At 49.9% G+C, this 26,952-nt stretch overlaps 1 protein-coding gene across 1 annotated transcript; it reads right to left on the reverse strand.

Annotated features, from left to right (window-relative positions):
* CNGA3 (cyclic nucleotide gated channel subunit alpha 3) lies at nt 1–26,952 on the reverse strand. Its single transcript, XM_059942688.1, is given in 9 exon segments — nt 1–35; nt 38–1,390; nt 4,612–4,718; nt 5,512–5,619; nt 6,925–6,988; nt 13,463–13,515; nt 17,070–17,249; nt 19,506–19,619; nt 26,849–26,952. Coding segments are annotated over 9 exon segments (2,118 nt in total).

Here is a 26,952-nt window from a genome sequence, read left to right on the forward strand (position 1 = left end):
TCACTGTTGTTTGGCCTCTGTTTGTGGAGCATCCCGTCAGGCGGGAGGCCGATCTTTACCTGGCTTTCCAGTTGGCTGAGCCGCTGTTTCACTGTCATCTGGGTGGCACTGTACTCAGCCAGGAACCATGCAAACCTGGTCTGCAGGGTGTCCAGGGAGGACTCCAGGTGCTCCACTTTCTCCTCGATGTCCTGGGGGTCCGCCCCGGCCTTGGCCAGTTCCTCGTCGATCAGGTTGTCCTTCAACAGGATCTGCCGCCCCTTCTCCTCCAGCGCCTTCTTGGCCTCAGGGTATTCAGTGAGAGCCTCCATCAGATCGTCCTTGGAGAGGCAGAACAGGTCCGAGTAACCGATGCTTCTGATGTTGGCCGTCCTGCGGTTCCCCGACTTGCTCCCCTTGATGTTCAAGATGCTGATCTCCCCAAAGTAACTCCCATCGCTGAGGACCACGAACTGGGTGATCCCATCCTCAGCCACCAGAGCCAGCTTGCCCTCCTTGATGATGTACATCTCCCTCCCTATGTCCCCCTTCTTGCAGATATAATCCCCGGGGCTGAACACCGCAGGCCGCAGCTTTAGCACCAGCTCCACCAGCAGCCCCACCTCGCAGTCCTGGAAGATGTGGACCTTCTTCAGAGTGTCCAGGTGCACACTGATGGCGATCTCGGTCCTCAGCTTGTCGGGGAGGCTCTTGAGCACCTCCTTCTCATCCACCGTCTTCTTGTTGGCCCACAGGTAGTCAAACCACCGGATCACCTGTGTCTCCAAGTCCTTGGTCACTTTGCGGAATTGCATGTACTGCTTGATGGAGTCGCTCTTGGCCTGGAACTCAGTCCGCGAAGAGTTCATGTGCGAGATCATGGAGCCCACATTGCCCACAATGGTGGCAAAAATCAGGACACCCACCAGGAAGTCGAGGACCACCAAAAGATACTCCTCATCTTTCACGGGGGGTGGGGTCTCGCCAATGGTGGTCAGGGTCAAGGTAGACCAGTAGAGACTGTAAATGTACTTCCTGGAGAGGCGCCCATACTCTGGGTTTGAGATGTTTGGGTAGACCCAGGAGTCGGTCCCGAAACCAATGAACTTGGAAATGGCAAAGTAGATGCAGGCATTCCAGTGGATGATGATGAGGATGTACAAGACCAAGTTCCCAATCCTGAACATGTTGGGGTAGTTGGTCCTCGTCTCTGTGCGGTCAAAGAATTCGAAGAGCCGGGTCAACTTCAGTAGGCGGTTGAACCTCAGTTCTGGGTAGTTCATGCCCAGCTTAAAATAAGCCAGGTCCGTGGGGACCAGGGATAACATGTCCAGCTTGAAGTGCAAGGTCTTTGTGTAGTGCTTCCACAGCCGGTTGGCATCCGTGACCATCAAGCCTTGCTCCAGGAAGCCTGATGGAGAAGATAGATCATGTGGGCAACAAAGAGGCCTTTTTATGACCATGGCCCACAGAAAGGTATCTCACCTCAAGACCACACAAAACGTGGTTATACATATATAAAAGGAACAATTTCCACAAACCACACATACCATTACTACAGGAAATGTACTCTGGTATTTTCTATTCAACGATCTAATCTATTTTATTCAATTAAAAACATAGATCAGTTAGGTAGATTTGAATGTGGATTGGGTATTTGATGGTAGTGAGGAATGCTTATTAAATTTTCAGAGATAAATGGAAGTTATACTTAAAAAATGGGCCCCTAGTTAAGGTTACATGCTAACATGGTTACTGTCTGAGATTTGCCTTAAAAAACTCCATCCAAGAACAGGGAGTGGGAGGATAAATGAAAAAAGATGAGCAAAATGTTGATAACATTTGGAGCTGGGTAAGGGTACGTGGGGATTCATAATACTACTGTCTCAGTTTTGTATATGTTTGAAAATATTAACAATAAAAAATTTGAGGGTTTCCCTGGTGGTGCAGTTGTTAAGAATCTGCCTGTCAATGCAAGGGACACGAGTTCGAGCCCTGGTCCGGAAAGATCCCACATGCTGCGGAGCAACTAAGCCCGTGCGCCCTAGAGCCTGTGAGCCACAACTACTGAGCCCGGGTGCCACAACTACTGAAGCCTGCACGCCTAGAGCCCATGCTCCGCAACGTGAGAAGCCACCGCAATGAGAAGCCCACGCACCGCAACGAAGAGTAGCCCCCGCTCGATGCAACTAGACAAAGCCTGCGCGTAGCAATGAAGACTGAACGCAGCCAAAAATAAATAAATAAAATAAATAAATTTATGAAAAAATAATTGAAAACACTGGTCATGGCCTAGCAAACTGACTTTACCAGTCACTGATGGGGCATGACCCGTCTTTTTATTTTTTATTTATATTTATTATTATTTTTTTAAACTCTATTTATTTATTTATTTATGGCTGCATTGGGTCTTTGTTGCGGTGCGCGGGCTTCTCATTGCGGTGGCTTCTCTTCTTGTGGAGCACGGGCTCTAGGCGCGCAGACTTCAGTAGTTGCAGCATACAGGCTCAGTAGTTTTGGCTCACAGGCTCTGGAGCACAGGTCAGTTGTTGCGGTGCATGGGCTTAGTTGCTCTGTGGCATGTGGGATCTTCCCGGACCAGGGCTCGAACCCGTGTCCCCTGCATTGGCAGGCGGATTCTTAACCACTGTGCCACCAGGGAAGTCTCGCAACCTATCTTTTTAAAACCTTGCCCAGGAGCACAGTGGTTCTCCTTCCTGGTTGTACATTACTGTCACCCAGGGGGCTCTGAAAACACATGAAGCCTGGGACCCACCCTAGTCTGGAGATGGGCTGGACCTTGGGAGTCGTGAGGTGTTATTACTGGTGAAATCCACCAAATAGGCCATGACCTGCCGTCTCCCTTCATCCCTCTCTCCCTTCCTTTCCCTCCCTCCCTCTTTCTTCCTTTCTTTCTTTCATTTTCAAACATGCACAAGAGTAGAGAGACTAATGTAACAAGTGCTTTTTAGATTTGAGTGAGCTACAGCACCACACCAAGGGCTCTGTAAGTCGCAGAGCTGGACCTGTCCCCAGAGTTTGGTCCCATAGGTCTGGGGCACCTCTAACAACTTTCAGGTGACGCTGCTGGTCCAGGGCCACACTTCGAGGGCTAGACAGAGGTAGGATTGCCCCCTCTGTGAAAAGTAAACAACAAGTTTGTTGTCACATGTTAGGGACACCTGGCTTCCCAGCTCCCCGTCCCCTATTTGTTTGGTTACACTTGTGTTTATTGAGTGCCTAGATCATTACATTGCACTCGTGTGCCTTGGGACTCCTCAACACCTCCTTAATAATCTTGTCTCAATTCTGACGATTTTTTCTCCTGGAGTATGATCCATGGCCTCTTGGTGTCTGTGCCCACCTGTTCTCCTCTCTCTCCCAGCCTTCTGCTGAATCTTAGATTGCCAAGGACAGTACCAACACAAAAAGGGGTGGGGTCGATGTCTGGGTGAGAGCTGCATGTCCCACTGAAGCCTGATTGAAGCAGGGAGTCCCCGCAACGAGTCGGCCACCCATGGGGCTCTTGCATCTCCACAGGCTCATGTAACCATGGAGTGGCAGGCCACCAGGACTGGCCAAGTCACCCAGGCAAGCCTCAAGCTGTGTTCTTGAGATCTTCTAAGTTATGATGCAGGGCACTAATTCTGGAGCGGGGTGGGGGGGCACCCATCTGGCCTGCTGGGTGGTGACTGTGGCCTTTGGGCTGGCCACTCAGCATCTCTGGGCCCCAGTTTCTAAAGCAGTAAGATGGAGATAATCATGCCCACACTTCTTGTCTTCTGCAGCAGTTCTCATGAGAAAACAAGACGTGCTTGGAATGCTTTGTACACCATGAAGCCACCCTGAGGTTTTGCTGTGATCTACTGGTTTTTATATCCACAACCATGGCACAGTTTTTAGTTTAAAAATCTTGGAAATGACAAGCAGGGCCTCCACCAGCTTATGTGATGCCTTTGTGCAAATCAGAAAAAGGAGACCCAAGGAGGCACAGCTTGGAGACTGAGGCATGGGTGGGGCTTTAGCCCCCACTCACAACTAGAGGTGATCTTGTTACCGACTGGGGTCCTTGGACTCTTTAATCAGTAGAAATTGATAAGAGTCCAGATGAGGAATTCAGGCCTTTATTGGGACTCATGCTGCAGCACAAGGGAGCGAAAACAGTAACAGGTGGCCTTGCTCGCTCCCTGAGGGCGGGGGCGAGCTTGTCCCTTAAAGGATATGGGGGTGGATTGGTGGGTTGGGCTGGAGGTGTGGCTTAGGTGGTCTGCACATGCATGTAGTTATTTTTAGTCCTTTACAGATTCTTTGTGTCCTGTTGCTAGAGGAGACGTTTGTCTAGCGGCAAGTGCAAGCACTCTGGTAGAGGGTCCCAGGTCCCAGCCTGTCTTAATCTGAAGGAAGTCATATTCCCCCTAGGCCCTGTTTTAGATTTTAGTTCTGAAACGAATATACTTTTAGTATATTACACCTCCTCTAAAAGCCATGGGGTAACATGCCCTGGCTCCTCTGACTGTCTAAGAAGAGGAACTCCAAGGGCTACTACCACTCTGGATCTCCCTGAACCTGCCCTGTGGCCCCCAGGTGGCCCCCGAATCACGCTGTGGGGTCTGTGGCCCTGGGCCCACTCACCTGTCCGGGCTCGGACCAGCACATCGAAGCCATAGAGGAAGTCGGCTGAGTAGTCCAGGACCAGCCAAAGCATCAGGTACCCAGACTGAAGCTCATCAAAACAGGCCCTAAACAAGTGTGAGAAGGGGCAGGTGTGTAGGGGGGAGGGACCAAGGCGGGCAGCAGCTCTGTGCTACAAACCCGGGGTCAGCTCATCCCGCTAACAGCCCAGCCCACAGGGTTGCACCCTGGCATCAGCATCCCAGCCCCGATGAGGGGACCCAGCCTCTCAGAAGCTTTTCTGTCTCAAGGTCACCGAGCTCCTAAGAAGAGCTGGGATTGACCCCAAAGAGTGGGCCCTGTTGCCTCGCAGCAGTAGCGACAAGACTGCTCCCCTCCCCCGGCTGGGGGGCAGTTTATCCAGGCCTCAGATGAAGGGGCTGAGAACTTGCCCTTTCTGGGGCCTTTAAATGCCAACAAAGATATAACAACTTCTGGGAGATCAACAACAGAACAAGCCACATCTACCCCCACAAATTAGCAGTTTGCGAGCACCCCGAGGCCCCGGCTGCCCTCACAAGAGCAGCAGCTCACCCTGCACCCCAACCGGCTCAGAAAACCCAAAGCCCACAGCCGACAGCCTGAGAATGCCGCCGGGTGCCTGCATCCCTGTCCTGCAGGTCAGCTCAGGAGTGACCCAGCCCCTCCCACTTCCCCTCAGAAGAGCAATAGCTCGCCCTTGCATCTTCCTCCTGCGACCCCACTAAGGAGGCTCCAAGGTGCCAGGACCATGGTTTTGATCTCAAAGCCAGGCCTCCACCAGTGCTTCAGGGAACCCAGGAGGAACTGAGGCACATGCAGCTGGATGGTGGCTGCCAGGGACTCAGAGCTCTGTGTTGAGGCCCCGGCCCACGCCCCTACCTGCAAACGAGCAGACACCAGTTGTAGAAGATGGGCACAGCGATGACGGTCAGCCAGTGATAGTACATGTTGTTGGAGGGGTCCACCACGATGGTGTCCTTCTTCTTTCTGGAAACACCGACATACAAGCAGTACGGTGCGTTAGAAGACCACAGCTTTGGAAAGGCTTAGAGACCCCAGGGCAACTGTGGGCAGCAGCTAGAGATGGCTTCCCAGATAGGGTGCTGTCAGTCCCAGGGGGTCACATGGGTGTCCCTGTATGGGTGCCCCCACCCAGGCTGGGAGCAGGGCAGACTCCAAAGGCCTTCTCTCCCAGCTCAGCACCTCGGGAAGCCACTGGTGACTACAAAACCACAGTGATGACATTCCCATGTCCTGGGGTATCATCCATACCCTTCAGGATGCTGAGGAGGAAAAGGGAGCACGGTGCTGTTGGAACCATCTCGGGGAGCTCTGTGAAAATGCCGACTCCCACGCCCAGCCAGACCCCTCTAGGACTGGGGCCTGGAAATGTGCATTTAATCACTGCCCTGGGTGGTTCTGAGACAGCGCCTCTCTGGACTGAACTTGGGAGCTTGGGAGCCCGGAGCTCTCCCTTGGGAATGTGCTCTCTCCACCTCACTAACTGCAATTGTGCAGATGTTCTAAAGACATTTCCTGCCTCTCCACCAAAAACCACCAACTTGGGAATCATCGAGGTTATATCAGCCAACATTGAATGGAAGAAATAGCTTAGGGTGCTTTCGGTGCTTATTTTCAGGATTTTCGGAGGATTGGAATTTATAGGCGGTACTAGAGATCTTTCTTTGGGCCCATGCGTCTCCTCCCCCACCCCATCTGCCCCCCATGCCCGCCTAGGCCTGCAGAGCTGCTCCCGCACCCCGGAGGAGACCCTGAGTTGCCTTTCTGCTTTCACCTCAACTCAGCAAGTCCAAGATCAGCTGCTGATTGACAGGGCTTTGGACGTTCCCAACACTCATTGCCACTGGGTTTGGATTAAAGTTTGTGAATATAGTGTTTTCTAGTGTCCAGGAAAAGGGCTCCACATACTCCACTGTGTGGACGGCCACCTTGTGGGCAAACAGAATGCCCAAGGGGAGGGCACCAGAGCAAGCTCCCAGGGAACCCCTGAACTGCTCACCTGAGGCTGCAGACAAACCTGCCTACCTACAAGCCCCCCTTTGGGTTCCCCGACTTTCCCTGCAGAACGAGACCCTCACGTGATCTCAGTAGGCCTGATCCCTGCCTGAGACCAACTCCTTTTCTGTAGCCCTAAGCAGCCCTCTCTCCAGGGCTGACCCTAAGGCCTGACGGCATCTCTCTCCTCCCCAGGGCCAGGGCCGGGTGGTGTGGAACCAGGCCTGCTGTGACCATGGAACCCCCTCTTTGGGGGCAGTTTCTCTCAGTACTTACTCCTCCTTTTTTGGGTTTTCCTTTTTCTCTTCCTTTTTTTCTTTCTCCTTTTTTGCCTTGTCATTGGATGACACTGGGTGACATTTAGCAATTTTCATAAACCAAGGTCATTACCACGGGGAGAGGGTAGGCCACAGTGACACGGGGGAGAGGGCGTGGTGCAGGAAACCAATCTTTCCAGCACACTGGGATGAAATGAGGTTGTTGATTTCATGAATAATATCATTATTATTATTCCTGAAGGGTGAGGGTACCACCTCCACTGAAGTACCCATTGTATACATTGAAATGTACACAATGGTTCAGTCTAATATTCTACAATTTCTGACCTATTTCCGTGAGTCCCTAGAAAATCACAAGCAGCTTGAGACTGGAAACTTGAGGTAATGGGAAATAAACCCAAATCCACACCTTTAGGGTGGAACAGTCACTCAGAGTTTTGGGGATCACATGGAACGCTCTTTGTTCTGAGGAAAGGAGGCAGCCTTTCCGTTGTTCTGGGGTCACATGAAAACCTGGCCCTCGATGGGAAAGCCAGGGGACAGAAAGGAAGCGAGACCCTTAGGCAGGCACAGGTGCGCTGTGCAGCAGCAAGTCTTCAAGTCGTCTGAGGCAAATGCAGCCACGCTCAGACGCTTCCAGACTTTGCTGGATGTGGCGTTGCAGGTGGGGCCTCGCCCTCCTGTCTGCATCAGCAGGAAGGGCCTGTAAGGGCAGATGTTTCCTCAACACACAGCTTTACTCTGCTTCCCCTTCGTTAGTGCATGTCTTTTATGGGCTGGACACAGTTACAAGGGTTACCTATTAACGGTTAGAGTAGTTCTGCAAGGCATGCATTTTGCCCACTGAACAGCCGAGGAAACAAAAGTGGAGGGTAAAAGACCCTGCCTGCCTCAGGGCACCCCCGGAATCACCCGCAGGCCCTTCTGATTCCCCTGTTCCTTCCCCTGGAGGAAGGAAGGGCTGAGAAATAAGTGTCTGCTAATTAAACACTCGTTGAAAAGGACCAATGCACTTTACACAGCACTTCCCCAGGAAATAATCAAAGATGTGTGCAAACATGCATACAGAAGAATCGTCACCACCATCATTTCTAATAGCCACAGCATAAACAATCTAATCACACAACGGAGGAAATCCTTCATCAACCACAGAATTCTACGAGGCCACTTACAACGAAGTTGTGGAAGAATATTCAGTGACAGGGGAAAATGTTCCGCAGATTTTGCTAAGTTAAAAAGTAGACTACAAAAGATTTTCTAATAATAGCTGTACTAGTTTTCTATTGCTGCCAGAACAAATTACCACAGACTTAGTGGCTTAAAACAGCCCAAATGTATGATCTTGCAGATCTGTAGGTCAGAGGTCTGGGATCTCTTCGAAGTCAAGGTGTCGGCAGGGCTGTAATACTTTCTGAAGACGCTAGGGAAGAATCTGTTTCCTGCTCACTTGGATTGTTTGCAGAATTCAGTTCTTTGCAATTATAGGACCAATATCTTCATTTCTTGCTGGCTGAAAGCGGAGGACATTCCCAGCTTTTAGGGGCTGCTGCATCCTTGGTTCATGGCGCCCTTCCTCCATCTTCAAAGCCAGCAACAGCGGGTTGAGTCCTTCTCAAGATGCCATCTCTCTGCAGCTGGAAAAGGTTCTCCACTTTTAAGGATGCATGTGATTCGACTGGGTCCACCTTGATAAGCCAGGATGATTTCCCCATCTCAAGGTCCTTAAACTTCATCACACCTGCAAAGTCCCTTTTGCCGTGTAGGGTAACATAGTCACAGGATGTGGGGATTAGCATATGGGCACCTCCAGGCTACCTACTACAGTCTTCACTGCCCCTCAAAGATTTCCTTGCATCCCATGTGCAAAATGACTTCACCCCCATTCCAAGATCCCCCAGCCTCATCCCATTAGAGCATCAACTCAGAGTCCAAAATTATCATCTAAGTCTCATCAGTTCAGAAGTCCCAAATCTCATCATCTGAATCAGGTGTGTGTGGACTCTGGGTGTGAATCATTTGAGACACGAGTCCTCCCTACCTGTGGAACTAAAGAAACGAATCATCTCCATAAACACAATGCAGGAGCAGGCATAGGACACCAGATGTAGATATTCTAGTTCAACAAGGGAGAAGATGGGAGGACAAAAGGAGTCAGTGGTTCCAAGTGATTTCGAAATCCAGCAGGGCCATCGGCCAGTATGTTTCAAGGCCTGAGAATAAACCTCTATAGCTCATGGCTCCGCCCTCAGTCATCCTTCCTTTTTCATGAAAGGTAGCACCTGTTTGTAGCTGAGTAGTTTTTTATCAGCCAGCTTTCTGCATCTAGAATTTAGAGGTCTAACAGTTTTCCTTCATTTTGTACTGTTTCTATCCTTCAGGTCCAAGCTGGCAGCGTTTCTGCTGCCATAAAATCTTCTAGAACTTAATGGGTCATGTATACCAGAGGGATCCACTCCACTAGACTGAGGCTCATCCACAAAGCTTTCTGAGAAATCTCTTCTCTATTTTTGGCTTCTGTTGAGATGAGCCATGGTTCACACCCTTGGTCTCTTCAGAGGGTTTTTTATGTGACTGAATACTCAGAACTTTTGATCTCTGAGTTATCAGCAAAAGTTCAGCTGCATCCTCAGCTTTTTCCTGAAGGCATGCTTTCCTGACAGTGAGTTTTTAAAACTTATCATCTTTTGCCATTTGAGCAGGCTGAGAACTTCCCAAATCATCAAGTCTTGTTTCCTTTTCATTTATCAGTTCTTCCCTCAATTTCTTTAAGTTTTACCATAAACAGCAAGAATAAACCAGGCTGCACCCTCAATACCTTTGCTTAGAAATGTCCTCAGCTAAATATTCAAGCTCGTTGCATACGAATTCTGCTTCCCCCATACCTGTGGGACATAATCCCGCTAAGCTTTTCGCCCCTGAACAACAAGAATCCCCTTTCCTTCAGGTTCTAATAGCCTGCCCCTCACTTCCTTATGAGCCCTCACCAGCAGCACCCCTGAAGTCCAGATTTCTACTAATAGTCTGTTTCAATCATTTAGGTATTAAGTATGTAGGCAACTTAGGTTTTTCTCTGTAATGCTCCCCATTTTTCCTTCTGAACCCTCACTGGTAGAGGTTTTTTTTCTGATGTTTGTTCCCCATTCTTTTATATCTTTATTGGAGTATAATTGCTTTACAATGTTGTGTTAGTTTCTGCTGTACAACAAAGTGAATCAACTATATATATATACATATAACCCCATATCCCCTCCCTCTTGAGCCTCCCTCCCACCCTCCCTATTCCACCCCTCTAGGTCATCACAAAGCATCGAGCTGATCTCCCTGTGCTACTGGTAGAGTCTTTAACATTCATATTTCTTTTAACAACCTGTTCAAAGCAATCTAGGCTTTTTTAAAAAAAAATGCTCCTTAAAATTCTTCTAGATCCTGCCTAGGGTCAATTCCGAAGCCACTTCCACATTTTAGGTATTTGTTACAGCAGCACTCCACCTCTGGGATCGAAAGCTGTGTTATTGGTTTTCTACTGTTGCCATAACAAATTACCACAAGTGTAGTATCTTAGAACAACCCAAATTTATTCTCTTACAGTTCTGGAGATTGGAAGTCGTATAATCTGACTGGATGAAAATCAAGGTGCCCTCAGGCTGTGTTCCTTTTTGGAGGCTCTGGGGAGAATCTGCTTCCTGCTCACTGGGATTGCAGGCCGAATTCAGTTCCTTGAAGCTCAGGACCAAGGTCCCTGTTTTCCTGCTGGCTGTAGATGGAGGGCTATCCCTGGCTTTTGGAGCCTGCTGCATACGTGGCTCATGCCTCCCTCCCTGCTTCCTCCATCTTCAAAGCCAGCAATGACAGGACGGTCCCACTCACACTGCGAATCTCTCCTCCTTCCGCCTCATATCTCTGACTCACTCTCCTACCTCCCGCTTCTGCTTTTAAGAACTCATGTGATTACATTGGGCCCACCTGGATAATCCAGGATAATCTCTCCATCTGCAGGTCCTTAAATTCAATCACATTTGCAAAGTCTTCTTTGTCATGTAAAATCATCTACTCACAGGTTCCAGGGATTAGGATGGAAACATTTTTGGTGAGGTTGTGGTAGTGAAATTACTCTGCTTCCCACAGTAGTCAATATTGATTGATCATTTACTACGTACCAGGCACTGTTGTAAGCACTTCACACGTATTAGAACAGTTAGTCTTAACACAACTCTGTAAGACGCCAATTACAATCCCTATTTCACAAGTCGGGAATGTGATGCACAGAGAGGTCAGGTAACTTGCTCAAGGTCACAAAGCTCTTAGGTGGTTGAGTTGGGATGCAAATGCTCTTAACCAGTACATATATTAAACATATTGCATCTGTCTATGTATCTGTGTATCTATGTATGTATGTATCTATCTATTCAATATATATGCCTAGAGAAAACTTGGAGGGATATTTGCCAACATGTGAAGAGGGGCTGTCTCTGATAATGGAGTTCAACTGCTAACATAAAGTGTACTTTTTTATGGGTGTATGCTCGTGGGTGCTTTTCTGTGTTTTATAAGTTTTTGACAATGAGCATATTAATAAACTAAGAACAAAAGTTGTTAGAATCTTTAAATGAGAGGAGCAAGGACACTCACCCATCCTCTGTTCTCTTGAATCTACTGGTCTTTCTGCAGCTGAAGTCTTAATGTCAAGACACCAGCAGAGGGCGCTGCCCACAAGCTTATCGGGCACACTTAGCCCTGCTGGGAGTTTAATTACACCAGGCTCTGCCACCCTTGTTCAGGATTTGTGGCCCCAAGTTACAAGCCTTGGACTTTCCTCTGGCTACCAACCTGCTGAGGGCCTAGGGAAGACCCCGTGCCATCCAGCTGTGTCCCGGAATCCACCCAGCACTGCCCCAGGGGACCTACACAGAGCTACAAAACGAGGCTGGTTTTGGCTGAGAACAGATTGAGCGGGAGAAAGAAATTTTCAGAACCCATGGGACTAAGTGAAAATGCTAGAAATGTGGTGGAAGAATGGGGGAAGGTGTCCATAAGAATTACTTCTGTATCTTTGTACCCAGGTGGCTCCATTTGGGGGCAGCCCCCAATTTTGTCCCTCGGTCCTTGGCTGCAGTGTGGACCCACGATATGAGCCCATCTGAAAAGATTTATAAGAGCCTGATGTAGCTGACGGTATCCACACCATCCTTGCCCACATCCCAGCCCCAGGATGGAGAAGCCTGGAGACCCACCCACAAGACCTCTACCCATGGTTTCTGGTGCCCTGAGCCTTTGTCTGACTGTGGGACTCAACACCAGGTTTCCAAGGGCAACAAACACATATCACAGTAGCTGTCATTTTGCAGATTAAATCATTTCATTTTTCTTGACTGTTGGCATTTGGGTCTCTGGATTTGATGTCCCAATTTATGTAAACAAAATGCAACTAAGGGGGAGAAGATGGGGGAGGGATCAACTGGGAGTTTGGGATTAGCAGATGCAAACTATTATATATAGGATGGATAAACAACAAGGTCCTACTGTATAGCACAGGGAACTATATTCAATATCCTGTGATAAACCATAATGGAAAAGAATCTGAAAAAGAATATATGTATGTGTAATTGAATCACTTTGCTGTATTCCAGAAATTAACACAACATTGTAAACTCACTTCAATTAAAAAAATACATTTAAAAAATAAACAAAAAAGCCCCAAAATGCAACTAAGGTTCACGGAGGGAAATGGAAAGAAGTTCTATCAGAAGAACAAAGGGAAATAACAAGAAAAAGCCTCGGCACAGTTCTCAGTCAATTGGAATTTCTTGGCTGATATTGATGGTTTTCCCCTAAGCTCCAACTGAGACCCCCCTCCGCTACCTACCCCCACGGTGTTCCAAAAAGGAAGGCTGGAGAACGGGGCACACATGCACACGTGTTCACACACAAATATGGTCACACACATACGCACACTGTCTGCTTGGGCTCTTGGGTGATGTTGCCAGAATCACACATCAAACTGCTCTGCCAGCTCAGCATCGGGTGGTAGGAAGGAATTACAGTGGGTCACGGTTTCAAGAGGCTAATCTCCGGAACTATTTAAATTTCCTCTTTCCACTGTCCTGATCATGCCCTCCACATTGGCCTGAATTGGCCTTAAGACAAGGGCACTTCACTGGCACACAGGAGCTTGAGGATGTAGAATGGAAAGTGCATTCCCATCATGAAGGAGATTATCCACTGCTCTGTAAAGGGACTCCAGCTTTGCATCTTCAGATACATAGCAACAGAGGTGTTAGCACTGAAAATGTTTACCAATCCAACCCCTTCGCTTTCTAGATAAGAACAATGAGAGACACAGAGATAAAATGACCTGCCCAAAGAAGTCACACAGACCAGGTCCCTCTCCCCATTTGTCCACGGGGATGGGTTTCCAATGGAAGGAGCAGGATTCTAGAATGGTCTGGTGGGGTTTGGGGGAAGTAGCAGTACAAAGCTGGGGTGTCTACAGGGAGGCGGTTGGCCGCAGGGAGCAGGAGGGAGCAGAGGTACTCACTCTTTCTCTGAGTTGTTGCAGGCATTGGTGTTGCTTCTGGCCAGGGGCCAGTCACTGCGGGGAGGTAAAGAGAGCACAGCATGGGAATCTGAACTCAAGTCCAATTGCTAGGGACCCCTTGCCCCCAGGCAGTTATTCTGGGACTCCCATCCCCTGTCTCACGGGCCTTTCCACACAGCTTGAACAGAGGGAATTGTTATTGTCAGGGACAGACATTTTTTTGTGACTAGTTAGTGTTGGTGAAGGGGAGAGGATGAACACTTGGGTAAACTGAGGCTTCTGAATAAGTGAGGATTAACTCTTTGAATCCCATCCAACATCCTAGTCTCAATTCCTCTCAATGTCCTCCAGTTTTAGCATGTGCCAGGCAGTGGGCCAGGCGCTATGGGGGGGCACAGAGACCACCCGGCGTGGCGCCTGCCCTCGGGTGCTCCTGGGTGAACAGGCCAAGCTCCTTGGACCAGAATGGACACAGTTAGCAGCAGCAGCAACTTGCTGCCCCCTCTGCAGAGACGTGGCTGTCACGGGGCCCTTCCCTCGGAAACCCCATCACAGGGGCCGCTTCCAGTTCTCAGGGCAAAAAATGGACTCTGGGCAGAGCTGCCCCAGGTTCCAGCCCATCCTCCCCCTTCCCCTGCCCCACGTTCATCTTGGAACTTCAGGGCCCGCCACCCCAGATCTATGTGGGAATCTGGTAGAAGGTGGGTGCTGGTTTCACAACCCAGCACGTTTATTGAAAGCTGGATTGGGCAGTACTTGGTGGTGTTCTTTAGGAAAAGGCGTGATCTCCCTGAGCTCACCTGCCAGTTCGCGTCTTTGACAGCTGGTTTTAGAAAGCCAGCCTGGCCTCACAGGGCTAGAGGGCAGCTTGCCTGTCTGTGGTGACTGCAGACCATTCACAGGACAGGGGACCCCGGGGCCCAGAGCCAGGCGCTGGTGACACTCCAGCCTGACTCTCCGGGCACCTGTTCTATGATGTTGAACATCCAGCCAAATGCCTTTTTGGTACTTCTGCTCATCCCTCCCAAGCCTCCCTCTCCCCATCCAGGATGTGGCTCTAACTGCTTGTTTCAGGATTGGTTCGGATCATCTAAAAATCCCCTGGGGAATCAAAACTGTGAGATTATGGAGGAAAGTTTAGCTCTCTGGGGTGCAGCTGCCCGTGAGCTGCACCATAATCTGCCATAATCTCATCGGGCCAAACCTACAGGAGAACTAAGACCCATCTCTGCATAAACTTTGCTTTGCTGATGGGACTTGGCCTTGAAAATTCAAAATTCAAAGTCTTCTTCCCCCAGGAAGCCTCCCTGATTGATCTGCTCCCATTCTGCACCTTTGCATTCACCTGCCCACTCTGAACCTTCCAGCAAGTGACCAGGCATTGGTGGCATAGCTGGGGCCTGGTTCTGATGGGGTGAACCCTCCATTAATCTGGTCACATAGGGAAATGGGCAGAGTCCAATGTTCATCTCCATGAGTCTAAAGTTGTGGAGAAAAAGTTTGATCAATTAAGCCAAGGAAGTCTTTGCTTGCCTAAAAGGAACTGAACCAGCCTGGCTGGCTTGCTAGCAAACCTCCTTTCCTCCCCCACTCTTTCCTCCTCCTCCTCCTTCTCCACCCTCCCTTCTTCCTTAGCTGCCATCCCTCCTGTCTTTCTGGCTCAGCAGCGAACAGCATGTGGGCCTCGTGGTCCTGGTGCTCCCTCACAGCCTGGGATGCCCGGCCCTGGGAACCTGGGATGGCCCTGCACACATCCAGCCAGCACCCAGGCCATCCACGGTCCCCTTCCCACAGCCCAGGGAGCCCGAGGGTTTATAGTCCAAGCTCATGGGAAATGGAAGCCTGAGAACGCTGCTCCACTGGGCCTCCGCCTCTCAGCAGAGATTCTCACACCTTTCCCCAGCAGAGAAGACTAATGTAGGTCTCCTAATGTCTCTGGCAAGACATTTCTTTGAACTCTCATATTTTATCTTAAATACGCTTGTACATCTTGTACATTTTGCAATGCACTGCATAACCTATAATAAACATAACCCCCACCCCAAATCTGGAAATAAAATCGAAGCTCCAGAAAGATTCATCTGTTTCCCCTGAGGCTTCATGGCCTTTACTCCCCAGGGGCTCTCTTTGCCTTTTCGAGGGGCCCGCAACCAAGCCCTTCTGTTCCCTTGACTCAAAAACAGACAGCATTGGGCTTCCCTGGTGGCACAGTGGTTGAGAGTCTGCCTGCCAATGCAGGGGACACGGGTTCGAGCCCTGGTCTGGGAAGATCCCACATGCCGCGGAGCAACTAGGCCCGTGAGCCACAACTACTGAGCCTGCGCATCTGGAGCCTGTGCTCCGCAACAAGAGGGGCCGCGACAGTGAGAGGCCCGCGCATCGCGATGAAGAGTGGCCCCCGCTCGCCGCAACTGGAGAAAGCCCTCGCATAGAAACGAAGACCCAACACAGCCAAAATAAATAAATAAATAAATAAATTTAAAAAGAAAACAAAACAAAACAGCATTTCCTCTAGCAAATTATATAGGGACTGTCTGTTTTGCAACAATCATGCTTCTTTTTTCACACTTTACGTCTTCTAAACCCTGGCATAACCTAGAGAGTTCAGCTAAAAGATCTTTTTCAAGCCCCTTTTTTCCTTAAAGCAGGTTCTGAGCAAGTGTCCTCCTGTTTGTGAGGCTGAGAGGAGGTCTGCTTCCCCGGAACGTGTTACCTCTTCTCCCCCAACTGCCCCAAGGGTCCTAAAGAGACCCTCTGCTGTTCAACGACAGTGGATTCAAGCCACGGTCGCCCAGTGATCTCCCCGCCCAGAGGCTGGGGTGACTTCTCAAAAACACGAGAAGAGGGGGAGGGGAGGCAGCAGCTCTGTGCGGGGGGGCAGGGGGATTCGGGGGTGTCAGTCCAGCCCCTGCAGATTTCTCTACTTGCAGGCACCAGACAGCGCCACCCACAAGCTCCCCGGCGGCAGGGGGCCGTGCACGGTGCTCAGAGCCCTTGTTCTGCAGAACCTTCTACCAAAAAACAAACACTCTCCCCATTCCCCACCCTACTCCCACCCACTGTGCTCCCCATGGCTCTTAAACCAACCCGGGGCGAGGACGGTTCCCCTTGAAAGTTCTAACCAACCTTTGGACCTTTTCCCCAGAAGAATGTACGTATACCCATCCATAAAATTGTGGGTACCGTCTAGGTACTCCCTGAGGTTCGTGGTACAAGAGCCCCAGTTTTTTAGCAAGGTGGGTCACAGTGCAAGGTGAGTAGGCTGAGGGTCCTTTGGCGGAGAGATTGGTGAGGCTAACGTCCCGGGTGCGATTCTGAGAGCACCAACTCCAGGGGGCGCTAGCGGGAGCTCCGCGGAGGACAGGGTCAGCCGCCCACGAGGCTGGGGCCTCTGGTTAAAGGGTTTCCGCTCCCGCAGGGCTTCTTGGGCTCGTGTGGAGACCCCTAGAGCATGCAGTGTTCCCCCAGGACAGACCCCTTCTTCAGGGAACAGCTGAGGGACTGGTGCTCCCGGCCACCCGTTGAGGGGGGGCGGGGATCCACGCTGCACGGAAGGAGCAGCAGGTGCTTCCCTCCCCGTCTGGGGCAGGCAGCCCCGCCTCCCTCACCTTCTCCCTCTGCCTGGCGGCCCCTGGCTGCCCGCGTTGGACTGGGCACGGCCTTCGCGGCTGGACACCTCCTTGAGCTCGGCTCCGCGGAAACGCTCCAGGAAAGAGTCAGGCCTCTGGTCCTCGTGGCGTAAGTGCCTGGTGGCCCATACGCGCAGCGAGATGATGAGGCGTGATAACCTGGAACGGCACAGACCCGCAGCGAGGGCGGAGCGGAAGGAGACGGAAGCCCCCTCCCAGAGGGCTGGGGCAGGGGTAGGGATGCCGGCAGGATGTGGGTCCCAGGGCCGGGCTCAGGTTTGCACGCCACCCCCTGCCCCTCACTCGCCAGAGCCTTTTCTTCCCTCCGCCTCTGCCACCTGGGACGGAGCTTCCGCCATAAGGGACGTTTCTTCATTATGGCTTTATCCCTATAACACCTGGACTCTATCAAAGGCATGATCCTGCCAATGGGCCATTAGCAAGCTTTTCTGCTCATCTTTCCTCCTGCCCCATGTAGAGCTCTTTGTTATGACTGGTAAGCATAGGAACAGTAAAAAATACAATTTCCAAATAGTGATAAAATTCAGAGTCAAGGTACCCAGATACAACCTAGGTTCTTTCCCCAACCCTTGTCCTATGAGTTGCTTTTCATACAAACTCTTATTTTCTCCCCAGCCCTGTGCAGAAGTTCCTTTGCAACATGCCCTGACCTCTCTACTGGAGCGGACGCCACCCGGGCCTCAAGCACCTGAGACCAGGCAGTCCACACGCCCAGAGCTCATCTTAGCTTCAGTTTTCTGTAAAAAGCTTCCCTCAGCCCTGCCTCTTGCTTCCCCGTCTTGGCCAGGGGGGAACGGAAAGACAGACTCAACTGTTTCTTGGTGTTCAGCTTTCCTGACTTGGCACCCACTGTGCATGCCACTGTCCCCAAGAAATCAGTTCTGAGCAACCTGGCATGGAGTCATGAATTGTCACGTACCTTGATCCCCATCACACACTTGTGACCATAGCCTAAGGGAATAAGTTGAAGTAAGGGAACATCCCACGAACAGAGATGCTTACAGCGGCTGCTGCAGATGAATGGCAAGGTGCCTGCCCAGCCTAACCTCTCTGCTCTGACACTCCCCACACCCACGTCTTCCCTCTGCTGAGGGGGAGAAGCAAGGTCATACTCCCCAGAGCTCCAGCCTCAGCCAACAGGCTCGGGAATGGACGACTGACCCACAGAGAGTCACTCAAGCCTCTGAACTAAAAACCACTCCAAGATGGGGTTGGGTGTTTCAACTCGGGATCGTATGGTGAAGGCTGTTTTCGGCCTGTGACTGCTGAGGTGTGAGCAGAGAAAGCCAGAAACGTAGGAGGGATGCAGGAAAAAAGCACACAGATCATGAAATGCTGCTAGAGAAACGAGAGAGGGAAGGCAGCTGCTTCCCCATGGCCCCTTATGAGCCCCACTGGCTCCGTTTCCACAAGGTGGCCTGGATCTTAGCTTATACCAGCCCCTGCCCCAGCCCTACCCTTTTCATTTGAGCTAGTTGAAGGTGTTCTCTAACTTACGATCAACAGGCCTTTTATTAATGAGACATTTTATTAGTTAAGACAAAAAACACTGGCAATCACTTAAATGCCCAGCTATAAGTGGCTAGTGAAATAAATAATCCTCCACAATGAAAAACATGAAGAATAACTAGATAAATTAATTTTTTTGCAATACTCTTAAGCAAAACCTGTAGAACACATGACTGTATGAAACTCTGGCTTTGGTAAAAAAAAAAAAAAAAAAAAAATCAGTGGAAGGAAATAATGAGCCCAACATTTGTTGAGCGCCCGTTGTGAGGCAGCACTGGGCTCTGCCGCAGCCCTCATGTTACTAGATGCATCTTTAGATGAGATGTGAAAGGTGAAATGACTTCCTCCAGGTGGTACTGCTACTGAAGCCGGAGGACAGATGTCATCAGAAGGGAGACAGAGCTCGGAGCCTAGTTAATCTTTCAAATACTTTTGTGAGGACGTAAGCTATGAAGTCTAGACCCATACGAGTGAGGACCTGCCAGGGGCTATTTCCGACAGAGCCACGATTGCCCTCTGTGTGCCACTGTGATCCATCCAACGGTCTCCCACAGCTGGCTGATCTTTCTTCTGAATTCTTTTCTGAAACTTCTCTGGTTGGCTTTTTTTTCCTGAATTCTTCCAGAATTGAGCAAGTACCTCAACATCACTTTTTATGAGAGCAATTTCAGATAAAGGCAGTTTATCTTAGACTTTTCTGAGCTCGGAACACCTGACCCAAGAGGAAATGACTCCCTGATAGATTTCTGACTCCGCTTCTCCTGCCCCTTTCTTCTCCAAATCTGCAACCCTACCCTCAACCACCATTTCTTCCTGAGACTTATCTACCTTCTTTCTGCCTCCGTCTGCCCTTTCCCAAGGTGAGGGCTGAGAACGGTCGGTTACCTGGCAGGCCCCTGGCTGGTGAAGGAGCTTCGCTTGGATTCAGCCAGTCCTCTGGTCTCCATGGCGATGCCTTCTTGCAGTTCTGACGGTGTCTCCTCACATGGCAAGTGGGTCCTAGGAAATCAAATATGCAGCAAGCAAAATTGATTTCAAGCTCATCCTTGACATTGATTTCCAACCTCCTGGACACGTTGAGGACTGAGATGGTCAGATGCCCTGCTTAAAGAGGAAAGCTGCTGTCACAGATCATCAGCCCAGAGCTCCCCACTTCAGTTCCTACTCCAGCAGGAGCCAGCAGGTCCTGGCTTTCAGGAGAAAGTGGCCTTTCCTTTATGACAAGGAGGCTACTGCCCATAGCCCAGGTGAAAAGGGCAAGCCAGCAGCAAATGGTCCTTATTAGAGCACTGGGGGCGGTGGTGGGGGAGGTCCCGGGCCTACATCTGGAGCCAGAGCAACTGTTTCCATGCAAGGATTCCAGAACAAGGATTTTGGTTCACACACATCTCTGCATACTGAAATCCTATCTCCTAAAGTCAGATCAAGTGCCACCTCCTTCAAGAGGTCTTCCCTTGCCCTCTGTCATAGTGTGTAGGTACTGCAGGAGCCCACTGGTTAAGAGGAAGGTCCGGCAATATTGTAAGGAATTGGCCTAGCCCTCCACGTGCATTTGTGTAGTGCTTTCAAATGGAAATCCGTTTCTGCTGTGCCCTTTTGCCAAGCCCTAACCCGTGTCCCCTGTAATGCAGAGGGAAGGGGGGCGGGGACCCCACCTGTGCAGTTCAGGGCGAAAAGCAACAGCACCCACAGGACAGGTGTCCACAGCTCAGTCTGAGCATCAGCAGAGCCTCGTGTTTGTTGAATTTCCTGGAATAAGACCTCTCTGCTGGGGCGTAATTTTCCTTTCTTTCCCTTTCTTTTAAAACTTCCTAGGGCTGAAGTTTGATCAACCTGATTAAAAGCCATCCAGGCATTGGCCTCCAGGGATTTGCACTTCATTCTAAGAGTCTTGAAGAGCCCAGGCAAGACAAATTAATTCGATCACGTGACCTATTCCAGCCCAATCGGCCTTCTTAACAAGGTGGCAACACGGTTGAAGAGGCAAGCAAGAATTAATGTCTGGGTAAAGGCTTTATCTCTCCCCAGTGAGCGATTCGAAGTCAGAATCCCGTATCTCAGCCGCCGAGCTGCTGTCTCTTCCTTTCTGCAACCTCCCTGCCGTCTCCAGCATGGGGAGCTCACTACCATTCCATGGCTCCCCCAGGTCTTCTCTGCACAGCCCTGATTGCCAGCAGGTTCTTCTCTCCCTCAGCTTCCCCATATCGAGGATACACTTTTTTTTTTTTTTTTTGCTGGAACCACATGGAGTCAGGCAACTTCATCTTCTAAAAGACCGCCTTCCATGAAGGGACAGCTCTCACACCTGTGCTGCCTCGTTTTCCCAGGCTAGACGCATCAGCTCACCCAGCCTTTCCTCATCAGGTTCAAGTCTCTTCCCTGTCATGGTCATTCTCCAGTGAGCAGGTTCCTGTATTCTTGCCTGACTGGGCACAGAGACTGAGAACCACCCTGCTGTTACTGGAGCCCAAGACGTGCTTTTGGTTCCCCATCACCAGCTACTATCATGCAAAACCCAATGTCTTATAACATGTGCTGCTGCTAAGCCAGAAGGCCCTGTCTTATGCATATACAATTGATTTGTTGGAAATAAGTATTGGACTGTCCCATTTATCTGAGTCACTTGATGTTTTGGCACCCTTGGTATGCAGGGTCCTCCCAACCCCGTCTCATTCACAGATGTGATACCCAAAGTATATGCCATTTATTGACTGCTTGCTGTATGTCAGCCACATACATTTTATCACTTAATCCACATAAAAACTGTATGAGAGGAAAGTGAGGTTCAGAGAGGTTAAGTAACTTCCCCAAGGTCACACAGCCAAGCGGCAAAGCTGAGATTTGTATGCCATTCCATCTCATTTCAAAGCCTGCTCTCACCTACTCCATGAATCTGCCTTCTGTATTTTCATATATGGCACTGATTAAAGCAAAAGTTGAATAGGACATGGCTGAGAGCTGAGCCCTGTGGCATGCCACTAGAGACATGGCTCTGATTCCCCTGGCTGCACTACTGTGGGCATGGCTTTTTTATTTCCAAACCGCCTAATTGAATTCTCTATACTCATAAGAGACCACTCACACCTCATCCTTATACATATGAGAGACCCTACCAGAGGCCCTGCTGCAGTTAGGAAGCGACAATACCCTTGCGCTTCTAATATTCTGCGTACTACAAAGGTGGGAATGCATGTTGCAAGGCACCAGGTCAGTTACAGGAGGAGGAGGCGGCAGGGGGACAAGTGAGTCCATCTCTCCAGTGCCTGGATCCTAGTAGCTGGCATGCTTGGGGGTGGGGAGCTGGGGTGCGGGCAGCAACTAACAGCTGGGCTCTAGCTCTGCCACAGAATGTGTGCCCGGAAGATCTAGAGGCAACCCCAGGACGAGGTGTTCTGTCCCCACCAGCAGCTCCCTCCTCAGGGAGCTCTAGACACCGAGCAGGCGGCCCAGCATTTCTGCCTAGTCTGGATTCTGTTCATTGCGGGGGGGTGGGGGGGCACATCCTGAGACCAGATTTATTTGCATCAGCAGCAAAGGACTCAATGCCCATGACATCAGGGCTTGTGGGTGGGTGAGTAGGGCAGAACTCACCCCAGATTTCAAAGCAGGCCTGCAGCTGGCAGCAGTGAGAGCTACTGCGAGTGGCCTGGACCTTTGACACCTACGTGAAGGGGAGGTGGCGTAGTGGGGAGCCCGGAGGCCTGGGTTCGAATCCCTACCCCAGCACCTATTAACTAAGTGCACTGTGGGCTGGTCACTTACCCTCCCTGAGTTTAATTTTCCTGGTCTTCGAAAACAAAGGAAAAATTGATTCCATACTGATTTAAGTATTGGTCAAACACCCAAGTCCAGAAAGGCACATTTAGCTGTGAAGAATAGGAAGGGTCTTATACGATGTAAGTTCAAGGGACCCAAGGGGCCTTTTCTTCTTGATGCATCTCCCCACTTGCTTCTTGATGCCCAGAGTTCTACCCTGCTGTCTTTCTTCTAGCTCCATAGTCTCTACCCTCATTAAATGCCTGGGGGTATTTAAATAGCAAACCCAATCAGTTATTCCTCAGAGAAACTGATTTTACGAGGTAGATGGAAGGGGAGATTGGCTAGGAGGAGAGGAACCAAATGTCTGAGGTGATATTTTGTGTCCCCAAGGACACACAGGTACTGCCAAAAGGGAGAAACTTCTGGCAATCAGTGCAAGATCAGGGATCCAGAACCTCCCAGGGTAATACAGAGGCAGGAGAGAGTGCGGGCCAGGTACTGTCCCGCCGGGAGCTGGCTCAGGACTCAACAGGCTTCGGTCTCTGTAAAACAAGCAGATCAGGCCAGGACAACCTGAAGTTGCCTTCTACCCGCAGACTCCGGTTCTCTGTGGTGATGGTGCCTTTGCAGGAAGAAGCCCTGTGAAGTTAGTAACTAGCAAGATCAAGGGCAACTGGTGAAACAAAATGAAGTGATTGTTTTGAAAGACAAGGTCATTTTCAACCTGTAAAGCTCATCTTCTGAGTTTATTTATACAGAGGAATTAATGTCCACAAGGTGAAGCTTTTTCGTCACTGGGAGGGAGCAGAGGTTCTCATCAGAACAGGAACTGGTGATTAACTTTGTGCTCTGTGGATCTGGTGTCTTCTTCCAGTGACTTTGGGGACATAAGAGGAAACAGAAGTGGCCTTTTGGAACAAGGGTGGAGAAAATGATACCTTATTTTACTTTTCCTGCTCTCAAGCCCTGAGGAACTAGAGGGATGGGCAGGTACTGCCCTGGCCACATGTGACCAGGGAACTGAAGTCACTGCATTTTTGTCTTGGATCCTGGGGAAGCAGGTTGAAAATGGTTTTCTTTTGTGGTAATTGCTTTGGGCTCTGTTCAGGGTAAAGCATGAAGAAGTCTCCTTCTCTGTAGGACATAACCCCTTATGCCCAAAAGCTCACCTAAAATAGCTACACTAGGAGATTAATTTGGGGTTTGGGGTGCCCTCGGTCCTAGCTGCAATTCTCTGTGGCAGACTCTGAAGTCTTTCTCTATTGCATTATCTGCAAAAATATGCCAGACAGCTCTCAAATAACTGAGTCAACCAAACAGATCTAAACAGAAAAAGCAAAATTCAAGACATTTTTATTTCTGGTCTTTTCAAGGTGTAAACTTAATTTTTTTATTCAAAGGAAATATTTTCATCCTTCCTTATGACTCTTCACTAGGAAAATGGGCCCAATGATTTAAAAAGAGAAACAGAAACCTGGGTCTCCTAATTTGGTGAAAGACCTGGGAGACGGGATGTCTCAGGGGTCAGGGAAAAGATACTCCCCGCTTTGTGGGGCACTCAGCAAAGGACCGCACCAATGCATATGTTCCCAGCACAGCTGTGTGATATCACTGAGGATAAAGAGTGATTAATATTTAAGGACAAAATTCATAATTATTTCTCCCAAAAGTTTTCTGAAAGGATTGGAATTTCAAGGCAAAGATCTACGATTTGTTCAAACACCATTTCCTCCCTGCAAATAGTGATTTGCAACTTTAAAAATTTTATGTGAATGTGCCAGAGTCCTTTGCTCAAATCAATCTTACAGGGAAAACTAGTCAGTGAATCGACAGATGTTGGGCTGCTCTGGGAAGCAGGGGAGGTCTCTGGACCCAGCCTTCCGGCCCAAGGCTGCTCCCCCCAGCCTGAACTCCTATTCTCAATCTTTGGTGATGCTAAGGAGCCATTCTGGAAACTTCTGTCTGTTAACCCACTCCTGCCTCCATGAGATAATGCTTCTCATGAAGGAAGCATTTTTCCTCTCTCTCCTTTTGAAACCTCTCAAGTGTTTCCACGGGATTCTGTACTAATCTGTCAACAAGCTTTTACCACGTATGTAGCTGGGCACAGCCCCAAGTGGAGCTCACTGAGACTCGGCTAGTGGTCAGGCTGAGACAGCCTGATGTGGGCACAGGCAGGAAATGGCCCGTTCCAGATGTCGGGACAGCTGGGGCCATCTGAGGTCAGAGGAGGTGAAGAAGGCTTCAGCTGGGACGCCAGAGAAGGCCCATAGGAGGGACAGCATCTCCAAGACCAGCAGTGAGCACCAATTAAGCGCTCACTGCGTGGCAGGGGCTGTGCCCCAAGCTTTACCCTGTTTTACCCTCATTTCTGCCCTGAGGTCAGTACTAGTCCATTTTGCAGATGAGGAAACAGGTTTGGAGCTGTTGAGCGGCTTTTCAGAGCCACTTTTCAAACCTGGCAGTCTGACCCCGAGCCTGTGCTGTTGGTCACCACGCTGGCCTGGGGATGGGGGTTGGGGAGAGGAGGGCATTTGCTCACCCGTGAGATGGCAGAGCACTGTCCAAGAGCATCACTTCAGAGCGCTGGCTGTGTGGACAACCTATCCCCGGAGTGTGCATGGACCCAGTGTGAGCCCACAGCAAGGCTCTCGGAAGCCAGAGGCTCTTGAACAGCCCGCAAGCCAGACGGAGCTTGTCGGCCACCGGCTGAGGCAGAGCCAGGACAAGTCGGGCAGAGCTGGCTCATGGTGGTGTTGGGTCAAGCAGGCATTCTGGGCAGGAGCCCCAGCCCACTCGCCAGGCCTGCCTTCTCCTGACTGTCTCACTGGGAGGAGCCAGACTGAGCCTCTAGGGAGTCTGGAAGCTCCACGAGATGCTCTGGTTTTGTCCCACTCGAGGCAAAAGGGAGCAATGGGGGAAAGTTCCATTTGCTTCAAATTCTTCTAGATCCTAACAGCTTCTTCCTTCTCCCATTGGGCCCAAGATCCCAGGAGCCTGATGCTGCCCAGGGGGCCTGACTTCCTGCTGTGCCCCATGCTTGGGACTCTTCTCCCCTCTACCGCAATCCTCTTCGAAGCCCCTCTTCAGGGGGTTTTATTAGCTCAGATGTGGGAAAGAAACTATTAACGCACGCCAAAGTCTTAATAGCAGATAACTGTTCTAACAGTGTTCCTCTTCCTTTTAAATAAGGGCAATGCCTTAACCTAAAGGAAGGAGTCCTCAGTTGTGGAACACAAGTATTGACAGTCGGCCAGTTAGGAGGGAGAAATTTGAGTAGGGTGAGAAATTCTGATGCCCCTGAGTCTATCAAATTTCCTGGGTCCGAGCACCAACTTAAAAGAGTTGGAAGGAATATCTGTTGCCATGCTTTGAGATTTCCTCCCTTTGCCTGAATCCCAGAAGGTGGAGGTCCAAAGACTACGTAAGTTTGCAAAGATAGGGAAATTGCTGTCTATCACTTATTAGCAGAGTTGCTAAGGAGCTGCGACAAAGCACCTAAACGTAGAAAAAACGAAATGTGCATCTGAGAGAGGAAGTGACATATATAAGTTAGTGAGGAGAAACGATGGAGGAGGGCCTAGTGCCAGGGATGCTAGGATTGAGGGACTGTCATTGCACTTTTGGCTGTCAGATAATATGCAGTTTTCATGGGAGGAAGGTTTTAAGTGTTATATATGTGAGACAAAAATAACATAAATATTGGAAATAAAACTTCTTCTTGTTCAACTCAATCAACTCACTGAGAATTTAAGAAACATAAAAATGTAAGTCCATTTGCACCAAATAGATACTCTCCCATTTCCCATTTCCCAATGCTGCTCCATTTTGCAGTTGAAGAAACGGAGGCATGGAGGGGTTAGTGAGTTTTCCCAGGTCTACTAGTAAGTGAGGAACAGGGCTAGAAGTAGAACTCAAGGTCCCAGGTCTCCATGTGGCTGCCTGTGTCGGGATGTCACTGATGGGGACGATGGCTTTGCTGGCAAGGCACGGCCCACTCCCCCCAGGTACATGAGCACGGCTGAGTCCTGGCCTTCTCCTGGAAGTGAGGGACAGTGCACCTGATCTGTACTCCACCCCAGTGCCCAGGGCAGTGGCTGGTGCACAGACAGAGCCCGATAAATGTTTGATGTATACAAGGGAAAGTGTGGCAGTTTGGGGACATTTTTACAGTAGAATTTAATCTGCTGCATATGAATCTTTATTTTCTTGCCTTCTAGAAAAAACGTTACAAAAGTTATGTAACTTTTGGAGGCTCATTCTCCCACATCTCTAAAATGAGAATAAAAACTACTTCAGTGTGGGTTGTGAGGAGTAAGGGACATGGAAAATGAAGTTAGAAGGAGTGCTGTGAACAGACCCCGCCCTCCAACCTGTGCTTGCCCACAGGCAAAGGCAGTCTTTCCCCCAGGTCTAGCTCAGCTATGGAAATAACCTGTTCCAGGCATGAAGTTAAAAGCCCATCCTACCTGCTGAGGCCGTTCTCAATGCGATCGAGATCTCTGTCCGTGGTCCTTACTGCGAGGTGGTGAGCCCTGGCAGGGTGGGAGTATTGGGTGCTAATCTTGGCCAT

This window comes from Balaenoptera ricei, chromosome 13, assembly GCF_028023285.1.
Source record: "Balaenoptera ricei isolate mBalRic1 chromosome 13, mBalRic1.hap2, whole genome shotgun sequence".
Taxonomy (NCBI): Eukaryota; Metazoa; Chordata; class Mammalia; order Artiodactyla; family Balaenopteridae; genus Balaenoptera; species Balaenoptera ricei.